Source organism: Malaclemys terrapin, chromosome 1 (assembly GCF_027887155.1).
Source record: "Malaclemys terrapin pileata isolate rMalTer1 chromosome 1, rMalTer1.hap1, whole genome shotgun sequence".
Classification (NCBI taxonomy): Eukaryota; Metazoa; Chordata; order Testudines; family Emydidae; genus Malaclemys; species Malaclemys terrapin.
This window is the reverse complement of record NC_071505.1, coordinates 330,846,540-330,871,932: the sequence shown is the minus strand read 5'-3', so window position 1 is coordinate 330,871,932 and position 25,393 is coordinate 330,846,540. Positions and strand designations below refer to the sequence as shown.

The following is a 25,393-nucleotide window of genomic DNA, read 5'->3' as shown; positions in this document are numbered from 1 at the left end:
GTCCAGAATGCAGCAGGCACCACCAGCTCTCACCCCCATAAAATCAGAGTCTCTAGCACGCTCTAATTTAGAACCCAGTAGGACCCAGACTGACAATACATATCCCAGCATGCATTGCTCCACAGCTATCGGAGCGGGGGCGTTAGGTGACAGACTACACGTCCCAGCATGCACTTCCCTATCCACCCGCGGCGCAGCCTGGGACTACAGGTCCCGGGATGCAGCTCCGGTAGCGCGGTGCATACTGGGATGTGTAGGCCTCAGGACGAGCCTAGACGAAGCCCCCCCCCCTTCCCCGGAAGTAGTTCCGTAACCAGGGGTCACAGGCAGGGGCTGTTTCCGGGGGGACCAGGCATTATGTAGGCTGCGGAGTGGTCGGCTGTTTCGCGAAGCTTCTGCGGCTGTAGGGCTCCGTGGCTGCCGCCATGTTCGGCTGTTTGGTGGCGGGTAGGCTGGTGAGCGGTTCCCCGGGGCTTGGCAGGGCGGCGCTTCCGGAGGGGCGGGGCCTTGGCGGGCTGGGTGGAGCCTCTGGAGAGACTAGGGTGGGGGAGGGGCTCATGGAGAGGGGCCTCTGGGAGGCGGCCGGAGAGGCTGTGCGGGTGGCCTCGTACCGTTCTGGGGCAGTCTGGCCTGGAGGGCGGCTGAGGGAGGAGGCTCCAGCCCCTGGGGGTGGGGTTCAGGGGAGCGATGTCCGGAGGGTCCTGTGGGTGGGAGTGTTTCTGGGAGAGGACGGGAGTGGGGGGCTCAGGCTATGGAGTAAGGGGTGTCTCTGGGGGAGGATCCTGAGGAGTGGTGGGGGGTGGGGCTCAGCCTATTGAGTTTCAGAGTAACAGCCGTGTTAGTCTGTATCCACAAAAAGAAGAACAGGAGTACTTGTGGCACCTTAGAGACTATAGAGATGCTCTAATAAATTTGTTAGTCTCTAAGGTGCCACAAGTACTCCTGTTCTTCTTTTAGTCTATTGAGTGGGGGTGGGTGTCAGGGGGAGGATCCTGTGCAGGGTGGGGGAAGTTTGGGGCTCAGCCTGTGGAGGGTGTTAGGGGGAGGATCCTGTGAGTGGGGGTGTGTGTGGGGGGGAAGTTGGGGGCTCAGCCTGTGGAGGGTGTTTCTGGGGGAGGATCCTGAGGAGTGTGTGGGGCTAAGTTTAGGGAGGGGGGTGTCTCTTGGGGTGTGGGCTATGCCTGGTGATATCATTGGTTGTGAGGAAGTTTGGGCAGGGCCATACTGTGGAGGGCAGGTTCCCAGCTGGGGTGGCTCTGGTTTTTATTTCCCATTGTTGCTTTTTGGGAGCAGCTCCCGTATAAATCAAATGTGTCACTGTGTCTTTCTCCCTCTCCAGATGTTCAAGTTCTGTGCAGACCCCATCCCAGTGTGCCTTCCTTCCACTCATACAGGGTGGCACCCAAATTTTATTGGCCAAGGGGTGGGTAATGTCACCTTGCCAGTAGATTGCCCCAAGTTGCAGCAGTCTGCAGCCATGTTTGGTAATATCGATTTTTGGGCATAAGGGAGGCGATAGATAGGGCCAAGCATTTTGTGTTGTGGCTTGCTCCGAGTAGGAACTACCTATATCAAGATGTATGCAGTGATGTGTCATGTACATGGACTCGGTAATAAAGACAAGGGTGGCTCTGTGCCCTGACCTTCAGCCATCCTTGAACTAAGTGTATCAAGTCATGTCTTATTTCTTAGAGGTTTCTGTGATTAGGATTCAGCTAGCCATGTGGTTGACAGCCACTACTTTATAGACTTGGGGACTTCTTCTGCACCATATTTTACCACTATTCACATTGGGGGCTAAGGTACTCTGATACTCCAGCCCTAGGTGTGATATAAAGCCTCTGTAGCTAAAACAAGGACTGTGAATCCTTGTTAGCAGCCTATTGCACAGTTCCCGTGCGGTTGTGTTTGCCACTCTGTTTATAAACTAAAACTGGCATGTGCCTCACTTCCTCTTCTTTCAAACACTAGATGAATTTCTGAAAAGAGGGCTCACAGGTTCCAGAATTAAGATTTCTAAACTAAAACTTGGTTTTATATTCTAGGTGCAAGCAGTGGCACAACAGGTGGCCCAGGATAAGTTTGTATTTGACTTGCCTGACTATGAAAACATCAACCATGTGGTGGTCTTTATGCTGGGAACTATCCCATTTCCAGAGGGCATGGGAGGATCTGTCTACTTCTGCTTTCCTGACCAGAGTGGGATGGCAGTATGGCAACTCCTGGGATTTGTCACCAATGAGAAGCCAAGTGCCATCTTCAAAATTTCTGGTTTAAAATCTGGTAAGAGCAGTGAAATATAACAGTTAAACAGCAAAGCAGTTAGACAATGAAGTGGATGTTTAGTCTCTAATGAATAAATGTAATAAGATCTTGGAACATATTGTGTTATTTTTTTTAATTTGTATTATGTAGCACCTAGGAACCCTGTTACTACTTCATACAATGCACAGTCAACTTGTGGAACTTGTTGCTGGGGGATGTTGTGAAGGCCAAAATTATAACTGGGTTCAACAAAAGAATAAAATAAATTCATGGGGGATAGGTCCATCACTAGCTGTTAGCCAAGATGGTCAAGGATGTAGCCCCATGCTCCAAGTGTCCCTAACCATCTGATTGCCAGACTGGACTAGTCAACGGGGGATGGATCATTCGATAATTACCCTGTTCTTTCTCTTTGAAGGATCTGACACTGTCCACTGTTGGAAGACAGGATAATGGGCTAGATGGACCATTGGTCTGAACCAATATGCCCATTTTTACGTTCTTATTCATAAACCAGGATCCCATTGTGTGACATGCTATACGCTGCAATGCTACTTGAAAAGCCAAATATATGTCTTTTCAAGTGGCTCTTAGTAGACCTAGCACTTATATTCTAAACAAAGCGACGACGAGTCCTGTGGCACCTTATAGACTAACAGACATCAGATGCACGTAGTGGAAATTTCCAGAGGCAGATATAAATATGCAGGCAAGAATCAGTCTATATTTTAAACAGTTCATCAAAACTGGCAGTTGTAGTATCTGATTGTAAATGAATGCTTATGGCAGTGTGTTTTTCACCCTTCAGAGTTTGCAGGCAGTTTTCACATGGAAACTTTGAAAACTAGAAGCATAGAAAATTAACATGGCACACTTTAAATGGATTAAAAACTAGCTACTTGATAGATTTCAAAATGTAAATGGGGAATCATTGAGCAGGTGTGTTTCAAAAGGGCTCCCACAAGGCCAAGAAGCAATCCTTATACTATTTGTGAGAAAACCAAAATTGTCACTGATAAAGTTTACAGATGATCCAAAAATTGGGTGAGTGGTAAATAATGAAAAGGACAGGCAGCTGGTACAGAGAGCTCTAGAGCACTTAGTAAGATGAGTTTAAGCAAACTGTTTTAATCCAGCTAAATGCAAATGTATTAATCGAGGAGCAAAGCATGTACCTCATACTTAAAGGATAGGGGACTCTATCCTGGGGAGCAAACACTCTGAAAAAGATTTGGGGGTGGAGGTGGTTAATCGGCTTAACACAAGCTCCCAGCGTGATTCTGTGGCCAAATGGACTAATGTGATACCGGGATGCATGAATGGAAATCTTGCGTAGGAGTAAAGAGGTTATTATACCTCTATATTTGGCACTGGTTTGACTGCTGCTAGAATACTGTGTCCAATTCTGCAGTCCACAATTCAAGAAGGATTTTGCTAAATTAGAGAAGGTTCAGAGAAGAGCCACCAGAATGATTAAAGGTTTAGAAAACCTGCCTTGTAGTGAGAGACTCAAGAAGCTCAATCTATTTAGCTTGATGAAGAGAAGTTTAAGGGGTGATTTGATTACAATCTAGAAGTACCTGCATGGGGAACAAATATTTGGTAATGGGCTCTTCAGTCTAGCAGAGAAAGGTAAATGTGATCCAATGGCTGGAGACTGAAGCTAGACAAATTCAGACTGGAAATAAGGTGTAAATTTGTAACATTGAGGGTAACTAATCATTGGAAAAACATATACTTGTACGCTTTGAGGCAAGAGGGGGACCATCATGATTATGTAGTCTGACCTCTTGCACATTGCAGGCCACAGAACCTTGCCCACCTGCTCCTGTAAAAGACCTGTGACCTCTGGCTGAGTTACTGAAGTCCTCAAATCCTGATTTAAAAGCTTCAAGTTACAGAGAATCTACCATTTACACTAGTTTAAACCTGCAAGTGACCCCTGCCCTATGCTCCAGAGGAAGGTGACCCCCCCCCCCCCCCAGGGTCTCTGCCAATATGATCTGGGTGAAAATTTCTTCCCAACCCCAAATATGGCAATCAGTTAGACCCTAAGCATGTGGGCAAGACCCAGCAGTCTGATGCTAGATCTGTTCTGTGTGTATTTAGTAATATCTGCTCACTTTATTGAGTAAAATATGTTTTTACTACTCTGTGTTGCAGAGCCAACTTAAATCTGATAGAGCAAATTGGAGTCTTAGTTTTCCTGAATATCATCAGTTAAATTGTTAACTAAGTTTCAGTTGCAGAATCTTTATTGTTGAAGTCAGTCAGAAAAACAAACCTTAACTGTGGGCTCTACGGCTGAGTTTGCAAGGCTTGCGGTTATACTGTTCCTTCTTGTAAACTGGGTAAAATACCTGTTGTAGTTGAGATAAATGCTACCCCACAAGTCCATACTTAGAGTAGAACCACACTTTACTTTGACTCTACTTCCTCTCCCTCCACCCTATCCCCAAGAATCCCAACACATCAATCCCCAAAATGATAACTTGTGCTCAGTGCCATAAAGATACAAAATTAATGACATCATCTATGGTATAAAATGCAGAGGGATAAATCCTACTAAGAGGGCTAGGAGAACCCTTCATCTAATCTCACAATTTCCAACTTAACCAGTTGGAGGATGGTCACCTGACCAGTTACAAGTAACACAATTCAGCTTGTATTTATACAGCAGCTTTACTATCACAACTGAGTTAGTGCACCTGCAGTTACTAGTCTGCCTATCTGGGTTTCTATTGGTGCACTTTGGGAAAATCTGGACAGCTGTCCTATGTTGCCTCAACAGGAGATAAGGTGGTCAGGGAGGTACCCAGAGAGCAGAGCCAGTCGCAGGAAGACTGGTTATGCACTTTGAAATGTCCTACTATACGTGGAGCTGAGAGGAAAGATGACTGGCCAAACTGGCACATTTGGGAGTCTTGTCCATGCTGTAGAAAACCTAAACACATGCTGAACTGGATACAGGAAGGCAATCATGTGCCAGCCTAGCTCTCTGACAGAGGCAAAATCCAGTAACAAGGCAACTAAACGTTTTTAACCACGTGTTGTGCAAATGCATCTTGTGTTTAGAGCTAACTATGCTAGTAACTGGTTATAAAGTCTGTTCAGTTGTGACTTGGACTGGGTTTTTACTTGCCTAATGACCATGGGGTAGCAAAAAAAAAAAAAAAAAATTACTCCAGTGGATGGGAGTGCTAAAACTTAAATGTATTGAAGGCCAAGCAGTACAGCTGTGAGGGATCAAATTCAAAATCTCCTACCTACCGCATGCTAAGATCACATTTAAGCATAAAGTCAGGGAATATAGATGTTGGCTTTCACAATGTAACTAACTTGTCCAAGTTGCACATAATTATGATGACTAGTTGGATTATTAAATGCATACATTAATATAGTGTGTGCAATTGTTTTACGATTATGGGAACTTCACTAATGCATTTTTTGACTCTTTGTGTATACACTAAAATTGCATTGACAAAGCTTTCTCCTTGGAAACTAAAGAGAAATAGCAAAGCTGTCTGTGCATGTGAATATTTTCCTTCCAATTAAGCTTTAAAGTTCACACCTCACTGAGGCGAGGGCAGGATGACATTTTTGTAAAGGTGGGTCAAAGGGGTAACAGCACATCAGAGAGAGTAATGGGGACAGCAATAGGAAGAGAGGAAATTAGTACTTGATCCTGCAGTCCCAACTGTAGTTACAGTTCCCATTTAAACCAATGGGAGTCATGTCTGAGTAAAAGATTGCAGGAATAGACCTCTAATTTGAACCTCTTGGATGATGCAGCTGTGTTTCAATGAGACACTTACAATCTTTCTCCGGCAGACAGGTCCAGCAGCAGCCCTCTCAGGCCGTGCAGAGAAACTACATTTTAATGTCTGCTTAAAATCTTAGATGTTTACTTTCAGAGTAACAGCCGTGTTAGTCTGTATCCGCAAAAAGAAGAACAGGAGTACTTGTGGCACCTTAGAGACTAACAAATTTATTAGAGCATAAGCTTTCGTGGACTACAGCCCACTTCTTCGGATGCATATAGAATGGAACATATAATGAGGAGATATATATACACACATACAGAGAGCATAAACAGGTGGGAGTTGTCTTACTAACTCTGAGAGGCCAATTAATTAAGAGAAAAAAAAAAAAAACAGACTCCAAAGAGAGACTGCAGAGCTAGAATTGATATGCAAACTAGACACAATCAACTCCGGTTTGAATAAGGACTGGGAATGGCTGAGCCATTACAAACGTTGACTATCTCCCCTTGTAAGTACTCTCACACTTCTTATCACACTGTCTGTACTCGGCTAGCTTGATTATCACTTCAAAAGTTTTTTTTTTTTCTCTTAATTAATTGGCCTCTCAGAGTTAGTAAGACAACTCCCACCTGTTTATGCTCTCTGTATGTGTGTATATATATCTCCTCATTATATGTTCCATTCTATATGCATCCGAAGAAGTGGGCTGTAGTCCACGAAAGCTTATGCTCTAATAAATTTGTTAGTCTCTAAGGTGCCACAAGTACTCCTGTTCTTCTTTTTGTAGATGTTTACTGAATATGCTCCAAAATTACAATTTTTTCCATTGTTTAATGTTCTAATTTCTAAACTTCCCAGAAAATCTACTATCATTGAGACTACTCTAAATTAGTTGCATGACAATTTGAGAATCTTTGTACAGCAGTTTGTATTATTGATGAGTAAAAAGTCTTGTGGGAAGTATCTGTTTTTGCACTTCAGTAATTCAAGCAGGTGAAAGAATTTTTCTGTTTCTTTAAAAAAAAAAAAAAAAAAAAAATCACTTTGAAACCAATCATGACAGGAAAAGCACTTCAGAAAGGTGTAAGAGTGTGATGTTAGACTTGGAAGTCCTGACAGAACCTTTAACTGCTCTCTTGCTACAAAGTGATTGTGAAGTCTAGACCACAAGCCACAATATCAAAATAAGTTATTGGTAGATTTAATTACAGAAATTATCCTACTTTGTCAATTAGAAGGACTTAAAGAAAAAAAGAGAAGACCTTAGTTATATAGATGTATTCGCTCTTAATAAACCTAGACTTCCTACATTTTTACCCTCTTTTGTTCCTTTTTTTTTTTTTTGAGGTTTAGTTGACATGAATGCTGACTATCATCGTAATAATGATAAAATCTAAATCTTTTTCTCTTCAGTTTGGCCGGAAACAAGGCAACCATATCTAGCTTCAAATCAGAAGTCCCTCAATAAAGAAATTATCTATCTTCTGTAGGCCTAAGTGGTTCTAGCAATGTCTTGAAAAACATGAACGCAGTGACCATGGTAACAAGTCACCGGCTTTTCCAAGATTGCTGTGATCAATTTTTGTCCCCATGTTACCAAAAGACACTAATCAGGGGAATATTTCTGGTTTCTCCCTACAGGATTTTCAGGTAACCTGAGTAGATCAGAATTTTTAATAGGGAATCCAAAGGTCTCTGTTTAATGATACATTTGTATTTTTTCCTTTTGATCCCTCTATCAAACCTACAGATAGGTTCTTAGTCCTTTTCAATAACATGAAGGGAATGTTTCATATTAAATGCAGTCCATTTGCAGTACTAAATGTGTATATGTCCACTTAACCAATGGATATGGGAGTGAGCTTCTGGCAGCTGTTTAGTCTGGAGCAGGGGGTAGTTGAACTGAAAGAGTAGACTTCTCTGGATCTCAGAAGTAAAGCAGGGTCATCCACTGCTCCAGGTCCCTTTCCTGCAGCCTAATAAAGGTGGTGAAAGATCAAACCTGCTGCTCTGACCACTGCTGATGTAACACATGCATTGGATCTCAAAAGTTAGAGAAAATGGTGGTATACTCTGAACAAAGTAAAAACAATGTCATCTTAGGGATGCTTTGTATTTTATCAGCTCAGTTCATATAGAAGTTTTGGTTGCTACCAACACTGTAAACTCCTCCAGGGATTTGACAGTCAATCTGTTGCTCGTTTTGGATCCTGCATCTTCACCAGTAATAAGGATTCTGCAGTGGGGAGTGATTTAAGTGCCAGACTAGAAACTTCCTCACATTGCCAAAGCTTTATTGCCTCTGCAACACACACAGGAGTAAAAAGAAAATAAATGTACATTCATGGGAAAAGTGAACAGATACGATAGAAATACACAGGTAGCTGATCTTTTTAGTAAGATGTAAATTTTACTCTTTTCTGATCAAAGCTACTGTTTATAAGTGTTTTTAGTAACAAAGGCTCTGGGGTACCAGTTTGTTCTGGTACAATAAGCACCCAGTAGAGTTAAGTGCCCCTAGCTTTGAATTAGGTACTTAAATATCCTTGCCATGCCTAATTGAACTGATGCTGGGTCTTATCACTTAAATCTTCAGAAGATGTCCTGCTTTCAAGCTCATTGCAGCATTTGACTTTTTCAGCTTGATACTGTGATCTCCTTTTAGGATTTGCTTATTCTCCAGTAGCAAAAGTGGGATCAGATCAATTTTGACTATGCTTCTGAGTTTAGAATCTTTGAAATCATTCTTGTGGATACTGTACTGGGTTCCAATGATATATCATCATCTAGAACTTCTTGGCATAGAAATGCTGAGGTCTGAATGCTTCCTTTCCTGTTAGGCATGGGTCCAGAGGACAGGAACTTGTCTAGCAAGCCTTCAAGATTGTCTTTGCTATGCTGTTTTGGTGGCCTTTTTTATCAGGTAGGAATGCCATAAGGAAAAGGTGCAGACCAAAAGCAGCAAACTTAAATGAGAACAAAATGGCACTGATGGAAGATGCTACCTCTCACAGCAGTTGTAGCCAGCCACCAGATCTTTAGAGCAGGAGCAGCTGTGGTAACACCATATCAAGTGCAACTGCTTGCAGCTGTCCGCTCACTTTGTGTGCCAGCTTCCAAATCTTCCTTTAAACAGTGACTAACTTAAACAAATTACATTTGACTCTCACCAGGAAAGAGTGTAAAGATGATGCTTCCCTCATGAAGTGGGGAAGTTTGTTTTTATTTATTTTTTGCTGTGCCTAAAGTGCTAGGCACATTGCTGTGAAAGAGGAAAAACATGCTCTTGGCACCAAAGAGCTACAGTCTGATTGTAGACATGAGATGACAAGTGGGGGTAATATGTCGGAGAAAAACATATTTAGAGGTATAGGTCACCATTTTGCTCCCTCTAACTTTGTGCTATCCGGTGGTGTGATGGTTTACATCAATCTTTAGTCTCCCCCTCTCAAAACTTGTGGTGTAAAACCATGTCTGCATTTTATTAATGGAAATGGCTAGAGAATAAACACACAATTTCTGTTTTACCCAAACTAATTTCAAAGCCTGAAAGCACTCTGCAATGGCTGAGTACTGTGGCTAAAAGTTGGATAAAGGGAGAAAAGTGGGAGATCAGTATGAAGAGCCTATCCCTGCTTGCTCTTTTCCTGAAATGCTGAGATCTTTTGCAGCATTGCTGCAGAGGGTAAAATTGTGCATCAAGCATATTTAGTAGTCTGTATCTTGAGAAATATTTCGAAATACTGCATGTTCCTTGAAATGTATGATTTATATGTTGTGACTAGAAGAGCTAGGTACTCAAAACACATGTATTATTTTATAGGGATTGTGATGGTAGAATATAATCCACATGCAGAAGAGGATAACTTTATTTTATCCTCACAAGTGGACAAATCTTGAGTATCTGTTCTGTGCTGTGTTCAACACTAACAATGTGTGCATGCTGGAGCATTGCACGGAGGAGCCAGCAATCCAAAGAGGGTCTGGACTTGCATATGAAGTGGGAGGATGGGTATGCTTTTGCTTTCAAGTACACTGATGTCCTCTGATTATTTAGAAATATACTAGTGCTCAAAAGTTGTTGGATTGTTTTATACAGATGAAAAGCTGATTTGTTCAAAGGAGAGGGAATTGTAAATTTAACATCCTGATCATAAAGAGATGGAGAATTCTGCCAACTTGATTGCTATCAGCATTTTCAGTCTTAGAAAACTGGATAGAGTTGGAATTTGAATATGATCTTCAGTTAGTCTGGTTTCCAATGGCTTTATTTTCTACTCTTGTAGAGCCTAATTATAGACATCACAGCCCTTTGCTTTATCTCTGCAGCATAGGCTGACTTTAAGTAAATATGCTACACAAAGCACTTCTAAATAGTGGGCTAAAGCACCATGTCTGATTGTTTCTTGCCTTGTGCTAAATTTATGTATTGAAGGACCAGTATGTGCTTTTCTCATGGGAGACTTCATATTACAGATTTTAATATTCAGTCATGGAGTCAGATTAAGGAAGCTGTCTGACATCTGAAGGTGTGCGTGTATGTGTCAAACAGATGTCAGTTGAGGAGGTGATACTTGAGGCGACTAGGGAAGAGGAGGGCAACAGCACGTGGGCGGGTTAGACCACCAGTAGGTAGTGAGAGGGCTCTGGCAGCTGCCTTTTTTGGTGCTGAGACACTTGTGGTATGTTTGGTTTGGGTTAAACTAAGAAGATCTCTTGTGAATCGGACCATCTCTTATTGAGCTCAGTAGCTACTATTTGGCAAAACAAATCTAGATTTAGTATACAGTAGAGGTGGCAGATGAAGTAAGTCTAGCAGTTACATTATTGCACATTGTAGTGCTACATGGAAAATTAACGGACTCTTAATTGAGTTTCTACATAGGCCATGCTCTCCCCTGCTTTTTCAAAAATGGGTGTTAATGAAGAGTTTTGGATGTGCTTCCCTAAGGAAGGACAGGGTACCTGCTTCCTACATACTAATGATTTAGGCTAGGGGTTGGCAACCTCTGGCACGTGGCTTGCCAGGGTAAGAACCCTGGCACCTGGGCCAGTTTGTTTACCTGTCACGTCGGCAGGTTCGGCCAATTGCGGCTCCCACTGGCCGTGGTTCGCTGTCCCAGCCCAATGGGGGCTGTGGGAAGCGGTGCGGGCGAGGGATGTGCCGGCTGCGGCTTCCCGCCGCCCCCATTGGCCTGGGATGATGAACCACGGCCAGTGGGAGCGGTGATCGGCCGAATCTGCCGACGTGACAGGTAAACAAATTGGCCCGGCCCGCCAGGGTGCTTACCGTGGCGAGCTGCGTGCCAGAGGTTGCCGACCCCTGATTTAGGCCTTCGCTGAAGAATTAACTGTCTTCTGGAGTCTTCAGATTTCCTTGATTCCTTTGAGTTGGGGTAGGGCAGAGACTTATGCTAGTTTCACTGGGTGAAATTTTAGCAATTGAGCTAGGTCACATGGTGGTGTAGTCTTCATTTAGCCCAGTCAGCAGCTTGTGATACCACTTATTGGCGTGTGGGCTATGGCATAGCTCTTAAATGGCTCTGCTCTTTCCTGCTAAGATGACCCAAAGGCTGGTATTGAGCAGTTGCTTCTTTATTGGGAGGATGTTCTTCTACAACATTCACTAGAACTTACGTGCAGCTGTGTGTCTTGTTCACATCTAATAGCATTACAGGCATTCTCTGTAGCTTCCCATACACGTTGAACAGGAGAGAGTGACAGATTTCAGTGAATTTAGATGATTGTCTTTATTTTTGGTGAGCCCCTGAGACTTGGGTTTAGAGCTGATTAAAACTCAGTTTAGAAAAGTCAGAAGTGATGCTGGAAGTCTGGGATGATGCCTGCACAAAAGGTTTGCTATTTATTAGTGCTTTTCAGCCAGATTGTTAATGGATTCTCTAATGGCTTTTGTGACCAACAGGGTCTCTTTATTTTGCAACCATTTCTTCCTGATGTGGACCTTGTTGCAGTCATTGATGGCTTTATAATGCTGAGATTGGATTACTGCAGTGCATGGTACATGGGATAGCTTTGAAGATCACTCAAACCTCAAACTGCTGCCTACCTGTTTAGTGCAGTGTGAACCACTGGAGTGAACCATTATACCAACCTTCACAAGTGTTCACTTACTTTTTATTTGCTACTAGGTGCTGTTCAAGGTGGTGGTTTATTTACATTCATTAAAAAAATTATTCAGCATCCAGAGACCATGATGGGGGGGCTGTCTAAAAATAAATTCTGCATAATAGTTGTGTGATCCAAGGCGCAAATATTGTCATTTCTTTAGTTTGAATGAATGAACGAACTAAAGGACTGTGCATCAGTACTTATTGGTTCTGGATTTTTCTGTAAACATTTCTGTGGATATTAAAGGATGGGGTAGTATTATAAAATCATACTCCTGAGCTTTTTAAAAAAAATAAAATAAAAAAATCATACACCCTGTTGTACTGGAAAAGTCAATAATAGTAAGAGGTTCAAACGCTTCTGAATCTTGCATACAAATATACGACCCAACTGGTTCAATGGGGAGGTTAATTTACTACTTAAGGGATTTTAAAAACTGATTAACTCTTCCTTACAAAACTCCTTCCCTGTAAGGGTCTGTTAAGGATTGTCACTCTATTCCTCAGTTATTAGTAAGAGAAAAGATATTTTTATATATTAAAATTATCCATTGCATTTTTTCACACACTTAGTATATGAGCTGTACAAATTGTTTTCATAATTCTGTATGTAGAGAGACCTCTACTTGGCAAGTAACAAGAAACCTCACACACAAGAAATCTTGGTGACTTAAACTTAATATAATAGTTGCGCTGATGCCAAGTTTGACATTTCTGCTGCTTATGCTATTTCTTTCAGGGAAAGGCAGCCAACACCCCTTTGGAGCAATGAACATCCCGCAGACACCATCTGTAGCCCAGATTGGGATCTCAGTGGAATTGCTGGAACATTTGGCCCAGCAGACTCCTGTAGCAAATGCTGCTGTATCATCAGTAGACTCATTCACGCAGGTAATTTAAAAACATTGTTTCCAGCAGTCCTTTGCCCATTAGCGTAAGAGCCAGTAAAGAATCAAGCTTTCTGTGAAGGCAGGTGTGAAAAATTGGCACAAGTAGTTCCAAAACTACAGCCCCCAATTGTATGTTATCAAGCTAACCATGATCTGGTAGTCTGTTCATTCAGCAGAATACTTCAGATGAGTTTTTTCCTTAGGAAAATATAGAAATTTTGTATTTTTTGCCATTGCCATAGTCTGCATACTTACCCTAGCGTAAAATGCTGGTATATTTCCATCTTCAGTCAAGTAGTTCTATGTACATGATTTATAATTCAAGTAAAATTTCTTTAAAAGAATATTTTAAGCCTTTCCATCACAAGAGCTGAAACTGAAGCTTTAGTGCATTAAGAAGATAGCTAAAGTAGGACTCTCTAGGCTCCTAACTGTTGGGGGATCTTAAATACAGTGCCTAGACTTGGGGAATGGGAAACACTTGGGGTGGAATACCAGCTCAAATAGTAAGGTAAGTCTTCTGTCACAGAGTTACAGGGCTAGCTGCACCTCTGTCCCCTTCCTGGTGTCTTCAACTTCACTTGCCTTAGGCCTTGTGCCTTTACCAATTTCAGGGCAAAAGTTTGCAATTCCCCCACTTTTACACCAGGCACCGAGTTATAGTTTTGTGTGTGTGTATACACTACACTTACCCTGCAGGTCTGACTGAGTTTGGGCAACTGTGGTTCTTCCCTTGGGAGTCTGTGACCAGTTGTGTACAGTGATCAGACAGTTTTCTTAAAACAAAAGTATTATTTTGTTTAGTAGTAGGCCCAAAGCACTAGAGGTGGGGAAAAGATTTTAACAGTCTACATACATGTGTGTCTAGAGTCTTAGGGTACATCTACACTACCCACCAGATCGGCAGGTAGTGATTGATCTATGGGGGATTGATTTATTGTGTCTAGTGTAGACGCGATAAAATCGATCTCCGATCACTCTGCCGTCAACTCCGGAACTCCACCGTGGCGAGAGGCGGAAGCAGAGTCGACGGGGGAGCGGCAGCGGTCGACTCGCCGCCGTCCTCACGGCCAGGTAAATTGACCTAAGATACGCTGACTTCAGCTACGCTATTCGCATAGCTGAAGTTGCATGTCTTAGGTCGACCCCCCCCCTCCTCCCCCAGTGTAGACCTAACCTTAGGGCAGGCCTACACTACAGGACCTATATCGGTATAACTGCATCGCTCAGGGGTATGAAAAAACACAACGCTGAGTGACATAGTTATACTGACCTAATCTCCTGTGTATAGACAGTGCTATGTTGATGGGAGAGGTTCTGCTGTTGACATAGCTACCATCTCTCAAGGAGGTGGATTAACTATGACAATGGGAGAAGCTCTCCCATCTCCGCATAGGAGCATCTTTACTTAAGCACTACAACGGCGCAGCTGCATTGGTGAAACTGCACTGATGCAGCATTTTAAATGTAGACCTCCCCTTGCTGTTCCCTGATGTAACTTCGGTAGATCTAACATCTTCAGGCACCCCCACTAGGTCCCAGGCTGTTTCTCCACTAGAAAGACTATGCTGACATAACCCCCTGGTACAGCCAACATCAACAGAAGGAGTTTTTGCATCATTATAGGCACACCACCTCCCCAAACAATACGCTGTGTTGACAGTCACTCTTCCATTGACAGCACCACTTTTGCATGGGAGTTTTACTGGCATAACTATGTTGAGGGGGATATTTTTTCCCCCCACACTCCTGACTAAAGTAGCTATGCCGATAGTATGTTTCAGTGTAAATCAAGCCTCAGTCTGGTTCCCCGAACACCTACTGCTTCTCTTCTGAGAAAGAGTCCCTTTTAACCCTGCTATAGGTGTCTTTGTGGTTTTTTTTTTCCTTCTGTTTTCCCAAGGTTTGACTCTCCTGTTTAAAACCAATCCTGTAAGTACAGCAGGATAATGAGCCAGTGATTCCTACATTGTCCTTTAACCGCTCATGTGTTTGCTGAAGAATGGCTTATCTTGAGCCATTTTCTTTCCTGCTTGTTTTTCCAGACACTCTTGTCGGTTTAAACCAATGTAGTCATATAATAAATATTCCAATAACCAACATGCATTATTTATAATTATTACTGAGAAGCTCCAAATCTGTCACCAACATACTCTGAAGAAATTTATTCTTGATACAAGACTCTGCTGCACATTGAAGCTCAGGACTGTTACTTGGGGAACAAAGGGAATGGCCAAAGCAGTTGGACTGGGCTTGTGATATCTCCATCAGCAGGCTTGTGCTGCTGCCTTAGCTAGCTGGATCCTCCTGCTTCTTGTGATATGTTGATGCACAGCTTTGCTGCTGGTGCAGGGACCCTGATCTACTCCATGCTCAACTGGATATATATTCCCTTTGCCACGACCACCCTTTCTTCCTGCTCCAGCACCTCTGAGCAGTACCTCTGGCCCATTCTCTCTTCCCAGTCTCCTGACCATTCAGTGAAAAGGTACTTTTGAAAGCCCCCCTTGTAGGGAAACTGCCTTGTACACTGAGGACTGCCATATTTTGGGCCTAGATTTAAGCAATGTCCCACCTCTCCAGGCTCATGTCAGACAGAGGGGGAGGTAAATGGGTTTTTGATGTTCACCTGGGCAATTGAACAGAGAGAGGGGATGAGTGTGCAGAACCACAGGCAGTTATGCCAGTGGCAGCTGTTTGGGACAGACCCGGCTTTGGCTTCGTGATCCAGACAATAAATTGTTGCTTCAGTTCTGCAGAAACTTTTCAGGCATTTATGATCAACTTCACTGCAGATAATTAACGGTTGTGGTGTGATAGGATCAATGACTCCTAAAGAGCTGTAATTGAGCACTTTGAGAAGCCTAATTTATTAGCAGTGTTAATCACACTGTTCACTGCTGTTCACAGTTGCCAACTTTCATGTGGTACATAAGCACCCTGACTTTCACAATAAGCCCAAAATCAAGCTAATCCCATTTCAAAACAAGGCCAACACAAGACAATCCCTAAGAACCCCAACACTCTGACTAGATGACCCCCGGCGTGCTGTCTGGGACTGTGATGGGCCCGCTATGTACCACTGACTCTCTCCCCTCCCCCCCCCCGCACCTGCTGCCCAGGAGCCGATTTAAAAAAAACAAAATCCTACAAGCCAAAAACGAGCCAACGAGCAACTCACAAGCCAATTAAGCCAAAAACAAGCCCAATTTCTGTGGGGTTTTTTTGTGGGTTTGGCATGTCTGCTGCTGCTTCCTCCAAATAAAGGTATAATCCAGTCTGCCATCACAACTAACTGTGGAGGTGTGATGGACTTCAGAGTGACTTTCAAGTGAGGAGTACTCAACAGGCGTAACTGGCACACCTAAACAAATCCAGTTTTTATGTAAATATACTAAGCATTCATGGGGAGGGAGAAGAGAAAAACAGGATGGTTTCTGAACAATATTTCTCTGAAGCACTAAATCTTCCATTACTGTTTGTTGCACCACTAAGATAATGTACTTGTGGGATAATTGACAAAGCAGTTAATGCCTTTTGTTGGTAGTTACAGTTAAGGGAGAGGTTTCAGAGTGGTAGCTGCGTTAGTCTGTATCAGCAAAAACAAGGAGGAGTCCTTGTGGCACCTTAGAGACTAACAAATTTATTTGGGCATAAGCTGTATACCCAAATAAATTTGTTAGTCTCTAAGGTGCCATAAGGACTCCTCGTTGTTTTTTTTGTTAAGGGAGAGCCATTTGATATTTGCAAGTTACTTTTTACAAGTATATTCCAAGTTCAATTAATATATAGTTATTAAAAATGTGCTTCAGACTTTGTCTGCACTACAAAGTTTTGCCAGCATAGCTGTGTCGGCTAGAAGTATGGGGGAGAAAATCACACCCCCTAGCCAACACAGCAATGCTGATACCTCCCCTCCCCCATGCAGATCCAACTATATTGACAGCAGAGTACTTCTGTTGGCTTAGTTAATGTTGTTCAGGGAGATGTTTTAACTATGCTGTCAGAACTCCTGTCATCTCCCACTATATCTCCACTAGGTGGCTCTGCTGGCACAGATATACTGGCAAAGGCTTATACTGTTTCTCTGGAATATGGTTGCTCTAACACTAGGGATTATGACTAGGATGAATTACAGCAGTCCTTGGATTTACAATACAATTGGCTCCTGAAAATTGTGTCGTAAGTCGAAACGTCATAACTCAAACGCAATACACTCCATTGGAGGACCGAGCATCGTAAAGTTGAAACCAATTGTTGTAAGTCGAATCAGGGTATCAATTCAGAAACGTTTGTAAGTGCCGTTCGTCGTAAATTGAACGTCGCAAAGTCGAGGACTGTCTGTACTAGTTAAGGACCAGTTTGCAAAAGGAACAGTTGCAACTCGCCTGTATTTAAAAAAAAAAAAAAAAAAAAAAGTGATATGATTGGAAACATAGTTTTTAAGAGGTGGTTGTTCCATTTTATATTTAATCTTCATTTATATCAAACTAAAATTAAGTTGAATTAGCTTGTATTGAACTTGGATTGTTCTTCTTCAAGAGATAGTCCCTATTGTATTCCACTGTGGATTATGCATGCACCCTGTGTACCCGGAGTTGGAGAACTTGAAAGTAGTGTCCGTTGGTCTGTGCATGCACCCTGGCTTGCCTCGTGCTTCCGACCGAGGCGATAAAGGGCAAGGCAGGCTGACCATCTCCTTAGTTTCTATGCACCACGGCATGGTCAGGGTCAGAATCTTTAGCGTCCTCAGCCCCATCCTTCCCCGTATCCCATCTGAGTACCAGACTTATGCCCAGTACTCTGGGCTTCAAACTCTACACCTTCAATCCAGGATCCTTCTCAGTCAGCGATGACCATCAATGCTGCCTCTACTGTCTCGGAGAGGCTCACATTGCGGCTCAGTACAGTATTTGTCAGTCCTTCACCAGCCGTACCTGAGAAGGACGGGCACTTTGCCTCTGTAAGTACCTCATGGAATTGACCATGAGGCCTCAATCGGACCCAGGCTGGGGACATCATTCCCCCCGCTCCCCCGCCTGGTACCTGGGCCTGAATCCGCAAGGATTGCACCTCCTGCTGCAAAGTGTGACTTCAGTGGTGGAGGATCTGACCCCACAGCAGGCCCTAGTTGGGAGATTAGGAAGCATGGGACTAAATCTTCATCTAAATCCATTCCAAAGATACTGGACATGCCTAGAAGCAAACCCACCGGCTCGGCTCATGAGGATGTCTTATGTCCGGATACCATCATCATCGCTGCCACCAATGGCCTGGACAGTAGGAGTCCCTCTTACGCTGGGAAGATCTGCACCATAGGATGCTTTTTCTGCCTTGGACCCAGAATTCCTCCTTCCATTGGGATTCTCCATTTTTAGGGAGCTTGTATCACCTCCGAGAGACCTGCTGCTGGGACAGAATTTATCACTCCCACTTATACAAAATGTACACCTCTCAGTCAGCACCGACAGTACCACCATCAGAACCCGAGTCAACTGTTTCTGTCTCAGGAAACTTGGAACCATCAGAGGAACCACTTTTTCCTGTCCTGCTATTCCCCACCAGGCCCACGTGACCCTAGGACCAACCACCACCTCCCCTGAATCAGTTTCACTGGTACCTGATGCCACCACCTGTCCACCCCACCTACTGGCCATATTGTATCCCCCTTTGCAATCTTTCTGATCCACTAGTGTCATCACCTGCTTCCCCTATGAGAGAACCTCAAATTTATCCCCAGTTCCAATAGAAGAGGCAGGGTATTACACCCTGGTTCTGGCAGTTCCACCTGAACCAGCCAGACTGCCATCACCATCGCTGGATGAAGTGGTGGCTTTGGCATTCCCCACACCTGTGTCACTCCATTTGCAAGACAAAACCTTTGTTGCCTTCAGGCATGGCTACAGTCAGTTTACTCCCCAAACCCCCATTCTATGAACCTCACACTGAAAGTTCCCACTAAGGTACCGTTGTCCCTCCTTGGTATGCTTAGGGGTCCTCTTTCTCCCCTCCTTCCTGGACAAGGCCATTATTACAGATGTGTCCCTACTAAGTTGGGGAGCCCATGTGGGCAACCACATGGCACAGGGAACATGAACCTCTCAAGAGTCCAGAATGCACATCAATGTCCTGAAATTACAGGTGCTATTGAAGGCATGTGAGTGCCTTCTTCCTTTCATCAACTCTCACCAGGTATGTCCTCATAATGTCAGAAAACACTCCGATGGTTTTCAACAAACAAGTGGGGAGTGAGATTGGCCTTTCTGTGTGCAGAATCTTTGGAACTGGTGCATCAGCAATCAGATCCGCCTACCTTCCGGGGATGCAGAATATGCTTGCAGACACTTCGTGATTGACCACAAGTGAGAGCTTCGTGACATGGGGCTTCATGACATTTTCACATGATTGGGAACCCCAACCAGGGATCTGTTCACTTTCCGGGCCAACAACAAGTGTGCCACATGTTGCTCCAGGGGAGTCCTAACTTACTGCTCCCAGGGCGACCCTCTCCTTTTTCACTGGTCATACCAGTTCAACTATGTCTTCCCTCTGTTATTGGTTCTGCCACAAGTGCTATGCAAGATCTGACAGAGCGACCGTTATCATGATAGTGCCTTTCTGGCCCAGGTAGTTTTGGTTCCCCAAAGACTCCCATGCCAGTCATCTCATCCTCTGATTACCTTCCCGATCTTCCCTGAGCTCCTGACCCAGTGCAATGGCAGGATCAGGCATCCCAATATCCCGTGGTATTAGATGTTCATCAGCCCTAGAATGGGTGTGCTCCTCGGCCATGTAAGACATCCTTTCTAATAGCAGAAAGGACTCCCCTAGGAAACATTACCAATCTAAATGGAAATGCTTCTCATCAGCAGAGAAGCGTTCTACCAGAAGCTATGGGTATGCCACTCATCCTAGACTGTATCCTATCTTTAAAGACATCGAACCTATTCCTCAGTTCCCTGAGAGTCCACTTGGCAGCTATCGGTGCATTCCGTCCCCCTACGGAGGGCTTCTCTTATTTTTGCACACCTGCTAACCACTCGATTCTGGAAAGGCCTGATAAGAACTTGCCCACCCTCTCAAAAGATAATACCCTGTGGGACTTGAATCTCACTCTTTCAGTTCTGCCACAAGCTCCTCTGCCCCTTTGAATCCTTAGTGACTTGTTCCATGTCCCTCTTCTCCATGAAGGTCACCTTTCTTGTAGCCATTGGCAAGGAGGGTTGTTGAACTTGGCACAATGATGGCAGACCTTCCATACACTGTATTTCACAAAGATAAAGCTTCTTTATACTTACACCCCAAATTTATCCCAATGTGTTTTTGGAATTTCACCTTCACCAATCCATTCCTGAAACTACACACGTATATAAAGAGCATAGGCTCCACTCCTTTGATGTTTGACAGGCCTTGGCCTTTTATCTGCAGAGAACAAAACCATTCAGAAAGTCCCTGAGGCTGTTTGTCGCTGTCGTGGAGAGAGTCCGAGGTTATGCCATCTTCATCCAGAGAATTTCCAAATGGATATCCGTTTGCATTCTACTCTATCAGCTCTCAAACCTCCCCCCTCCATGAGAGCTCAAGCCACGACTGTAGAGTCTCTTCAGGACGTACCCCTCTTAGACATCTGTAAAGCGGCCACATGGAGCTCTAGCCACATGTTTTTACAAGATGTTAATGTTCTGGTACAAGATTCGGCTGCTGATGCCTCATTTGGGATGGCAGTTCTCCATTTGACCTTACCATCCTCATCCTTGCACCTCCTCTTACTTAGGTACTGCTTGTCAGTCACCCACAGTGGAATACCATAGGGACCATCACTCAAAGAAGAGGAGGTTACTTACATGTAACTGGAGATTCTTTGAGTTTTGTGGTCCCTATATGTTTTCCATAACCCCTCCTCTTTTCCCTCTACTTTGGATCTTATTTGATTTGTGGTGGAGAAGGAAGTGATGTGGCTGTTGGTCCACCCCGCCCTTTTTTGCCTTGGTCAGAAGCATAAGGTGAGCCAGGGTACATGCACAGACCAACAGATGCTACTTTAAAATTCTCCAACTGCGGGCTCATGGTGCACATACATAACCCACGGTGAAATACATATAAGGACCACACATCTTGAAGAACCTCTAGGTACAGGTAAGTAACCTCTTCTTACATGGAATTATTACGAGGTGAGCAAATACAAAAAATGAGGTACTTTTAGGCAAAATCATCAACAGCAGGTGCTATTGGTAGGCTGCAACTAACTTGCTAGTCTAGTTTGTAGGACAAGGCCCAAGTCTTATCACTACATCATCCATTAGTCCCATAAGACTTTACAAATTTTAATTGTTTATCTTGAGGTCGTTTAAGGCTTTCCTTCAGAAACTTGCTCCAGGAAACTAATCTTTTGGAAAGAAACAATAACTGAATAAAAATCAAAATACTTTTAAGTTTCTAAGAGAGAATCTCTTGAGAGAGGCGGTGTCTGAGGACAGGACTGTAAACTAGTAACTCTAGATCTAATCGTCTCTTAACACAGACTTCCTTTTTACTTAACCTCTCTGCCTTCCTTTTCCCCCATCTGTAAAAGAAAGATCTAATCCACCCAACATGAGGCGTAAGGATTAACAGCACTTTAGATATCAAAAGCACAATCAAAGTTCTAAATATGGATTTGATTTACAATGTGTTTTTTTGGTATTTCAGTTCACTCAGAAGATGCTGGATAGCTTCTATAACTTTGCCTCATCGTTTGCTGTCACACAGGCCCAGATGACACCGAATCCCTCTGAAGCTTTCATTCCTGCAAACGTGGTTCTGAAATGGTAAAGGAAAATATCTCCAGCAATAAGCTAATTTCTAGGCACCAAAATTATGGGTTTCATAGCACTGAATTAACTTTCATGCCATACTGCAATCTTACTTTGAAAATACGTAACTAATAGTTCTCCTGTTGACTTTGCTACACTATAGTAGTTTCTTGTATTCTGTTCTATGTAGTCTCTTTAAATACTAAACTTGGATAATTAAAATGCTGTACCTATCTCACTCTTGTTTGCTACCAGGCAGTTTTACCCCTACTTGCAGTTTGTGGCTGATTCCGGAAGCTGCCTTTGCTCCTTGTAAAGGTACTGACCATGGGAAAGCAGAACACACTGCCGTCTCTTGGGCTACAATCAATGTCTCAAGTTCTCAGGAGTACTTAGTTAACAACATTGTGTGAACACTCCTAGTCCTTTCCCCACAAAGTCATCACCTCTTGGCCCAGGGTACATGTATTCAAAGGATGTTGACCTAGACTAGGTTTTAAAACACTACTTAAAAATGATTCAGACTGCCTGAACATGGTTTGATCATCTAGTGTGGGCAGGGCAAAGTATGTTAAATTAGTTTAGCCTAATTAGTTAAAAATTATGCCCCAAACTGGTTTGGGTAACAGTTCCTAGCCACTGTAGGTCTGGAAGTGTTGGGGGACAGACTTTTAATATACAGTAGAACCTCAGTTATGAACACCAGAGTTATGAACTGACTGGTCAACCAGACACCTAATTTGGAACTGGAAGTGTGCAATCAGGCAGCAGCAGAGACTTCCCCCCCCACTTCACCCCCCTCCCAAAAATAAAAGCAAATGCAGTACAGTACTAAAAAAAAAAAAGGAAAGTTTAAAAAAAAAAGATTTGATAAGGTACGGAAACGGTCTTTCATTTAAATTAAGATGGTTAAAAACAGCATTTTTCTTCTGTATAGTAAAGTTTCAAAGCTGTATTAAGTCAATGTTCAGTTGTAAACTTTTGAAAAAAACAAAGTTTTTTGTTCAGAATTACGAACATTTCAGAGTTTATGAACAACCTCCATTCTCAAGATTTTTGTATCTCTGAGGTTCTACTGTAGTTAGTGGTTCTCCTTTGGGCTGGGAATTTTAAATCCTAAGATTTACCCTGAACATAGCTGGTCCGTTCTTATCCTTTGATTCTAATAGTACTGAGAATGTGCTAGGCACTGTACAATTGTAAAGGAAGGCAAGATCCCTGAAAGAGAAACAAAGGGTAGGGGAAAGGAGTTAAACAAATAGTCAGGATAGTGACTGGTCAAGTCCTGATACAATTTTGATAACAGTCACAGGGAGGCTGGCCGTTGAGTGGCAAAACCCCTAGGGATGCCCAATCCCAGCAAAAGGACCTTTCCAGAGAGCGGTAGGAGGTCCATTTCACTGGGGAGCTACACTCTATGCCCCTGCTGGGATTCTGGCGTGAAAACTTGTTTAAGTGTCCTTTTGGCCTTTGGTTAAATAAGTTAGGTTCCTGATGGGACATTGTTCACTACATAAATGCCTCATTGAATCTGTTGAAAAGCCATAGAGGCAGGGATGCACCCATTGCTTTCAACCAGGCCATCAGGGGAACATGAAGGGTTAGGCCAGGACAGGCACTCTGGAGGTCTGCACAGGCTATACCAATACATTAAAATAAATAAATAGAAAAACTGAAGTGAGCCAGAGCAAGACAGGATCAAGAAATCTCCTTAGCTGACAAAAGTTTTAATTGATCTATTAATCTGATCACAGCCGTATAGGGTACCAGTAGTTTGACCCAGCTGGAGCAAGAGTTTGAAGAGCTTCACACTCTGCTCTCATTTGAAGTTGTATAAGGTCTTTTCAGAGATGACTGTTTCTTTCCTGTGGCCATTGACTATTTCATCAATATGATCTTTTGTGAAGTGTGAACAGCTTGTGTTGAAGTGAGGATTTTGAAGCTTGTTTTTTGGCTTCTGCAGGATCAAAGCCTGTAGTATATTTATTAAAAAGTCACACAATAAGTCTCATATTCTGCCCTGTTTTTGGAACCTCTTAGATCATTAACTTTGATTATAAAAATTCATTGTTTTCATCGCTTATGCTTTTTGTCCAAGATGGGAGCAATAGAGATAGTAGGATGGTCTGTGAATAGTTAATTTCACTAAGAATTAGCACACTGTAGGGAATGTTAGCATCTAAAAGCCCATTTTTGTGTCTTTAAATTCAGCACTGGATTTTTGTGAAGTGTACTTGTATTCTTAAAACATAAATGTTGGGGTTTAAACTACTATCATTTCAGCATACATAGAAAAAATTGCAAACTACTTATCTGGTACTCTTCCTATGAATTATAAGGCAACATGACACATATGCATTAGTCTTCAATTACATAATCAGATATGATATTTTCCACAAGAATCAAGAGCCTCATTTATTTCACAAGATGGAATCAAAGGGGACAGAATTAAGGGTATATAGGCCACCTTTACTGGGCATTTTCTAACTTTTGAATGTTTGACTTCGCAACCTAAATAATATTCTTATAATGTAGCGTAGTATGTAATCCAAGAAATGTTTTGGTTTTGTTAAGTTAAGCATGACTGGGAAAACAGGGTTCGAGAAGACCATCCAGGGGAAAGATATATTTAAACAGTTTTCCATGCGGTGTGTGGGGGAAATATTTTAAATATTGCCTCTGTACAGATGACTCTGTGATCTGGGCTAGTTTTTCAGTAATGGTTTGGAAAATTGAAAGCTAAAATTCTTGAGTTGCATCATTGGGAAGCCATTTTAATTGTGACAAACTTTTGTCTCTTCTAGGTATGAGAACTTCCAGAGACGACTGGCTCAGAATCCTTTCTTTTGGAAAACATAAACTTCAATCAGGTCTTTTGAAGTGCTTTCCGACTATAGTCATGTCTTAAAGATACAATAAATCACCCCACTAAAGAAAATTGGTGGAGTAATCAAAGTCAAAGCAGACTACGTGGATTTTATAGTACCATTGAAACTTATTTAAAATTAAAAACCTGAAAACAACTGCTCATCTTTGTGTTTTTTCTAGCTAAAAAATATTAAACTTCAAGAAGCCAGTGTTGTATCTATATCTTTATAAGTGTAATTTTATCAATTTGTAATTATGTCCTCTTTTAAAATGGCTGTACACCATATTTGTACAAATTTTATGAAGTATTGCAGCTTTTTGTTTAATGGTAAAGAAACCAAATTGAACCCTGTTCATCTTATTCTTAAGAAATACTCTCAGCTAAATCACATTTTTACATTACTAATATCTTGGAACTAGAGATAAGAAGTGATCACTTCTTATATTTTGCTCAGCATAACAGTCTAAGGGCTGGATCCCCAACTGGTCTAAACTGGCATAACTTCATTTTCCCTCTTCCTTTCAAGTCTTTGCAGGGCTTGATCCCAAGGGGTATGTGCTTCCTTCCACTTGTGGAGTTCAGGGGCCCAAATTAATATTCTGTAATGTCAAGCAAAGGACTTGTTAATGGGGTGAAATGGGGAGGAAAGTTTGGGCAGCAGAGGTTATTTATACTGGAGGCTTTT

At 42.7% G+C, this 25,393-nt stretch overlaps 1 protein-coding gene across 2 annotated transcripts; it reads left to right on the top strand.

Moving 5' to 3' along the window:
• The first annotated feature begins 324 nt into the window (after positions 1-324).
• Positions 325-24,862, top strand: HIKESHI (heat shock protein nuclear import factor hikeshi). Of its 2 annotated transcripts, none has more exons than XM_054015696.1 (5): positions 325-455; positions 2,046-2,283; positions 12,897-13,048; positions 21,736-21,854; positions 24,644-24,862. In XM_054015696.1, exons 1-5 carry the CDS (start codon positions 426-428, stop codon positions 24,696-24,698), a joined length of 594 nt encoding a protein of 197 aa, XP_053871671.1. In that variant the 5' UTR covers positions 325-425; the 3' UTR covers positions 24,699-24,862. The 2 variants fall into 2 exon arrangements, with proteins under 2 accessions (XP_053871671.1, XP_053871672.1); XM_054015697.1 differs by having other exon boundaries at positions 350-447.
• Positions 24,863-25,393: the final 531 nt, after the last annotated feature.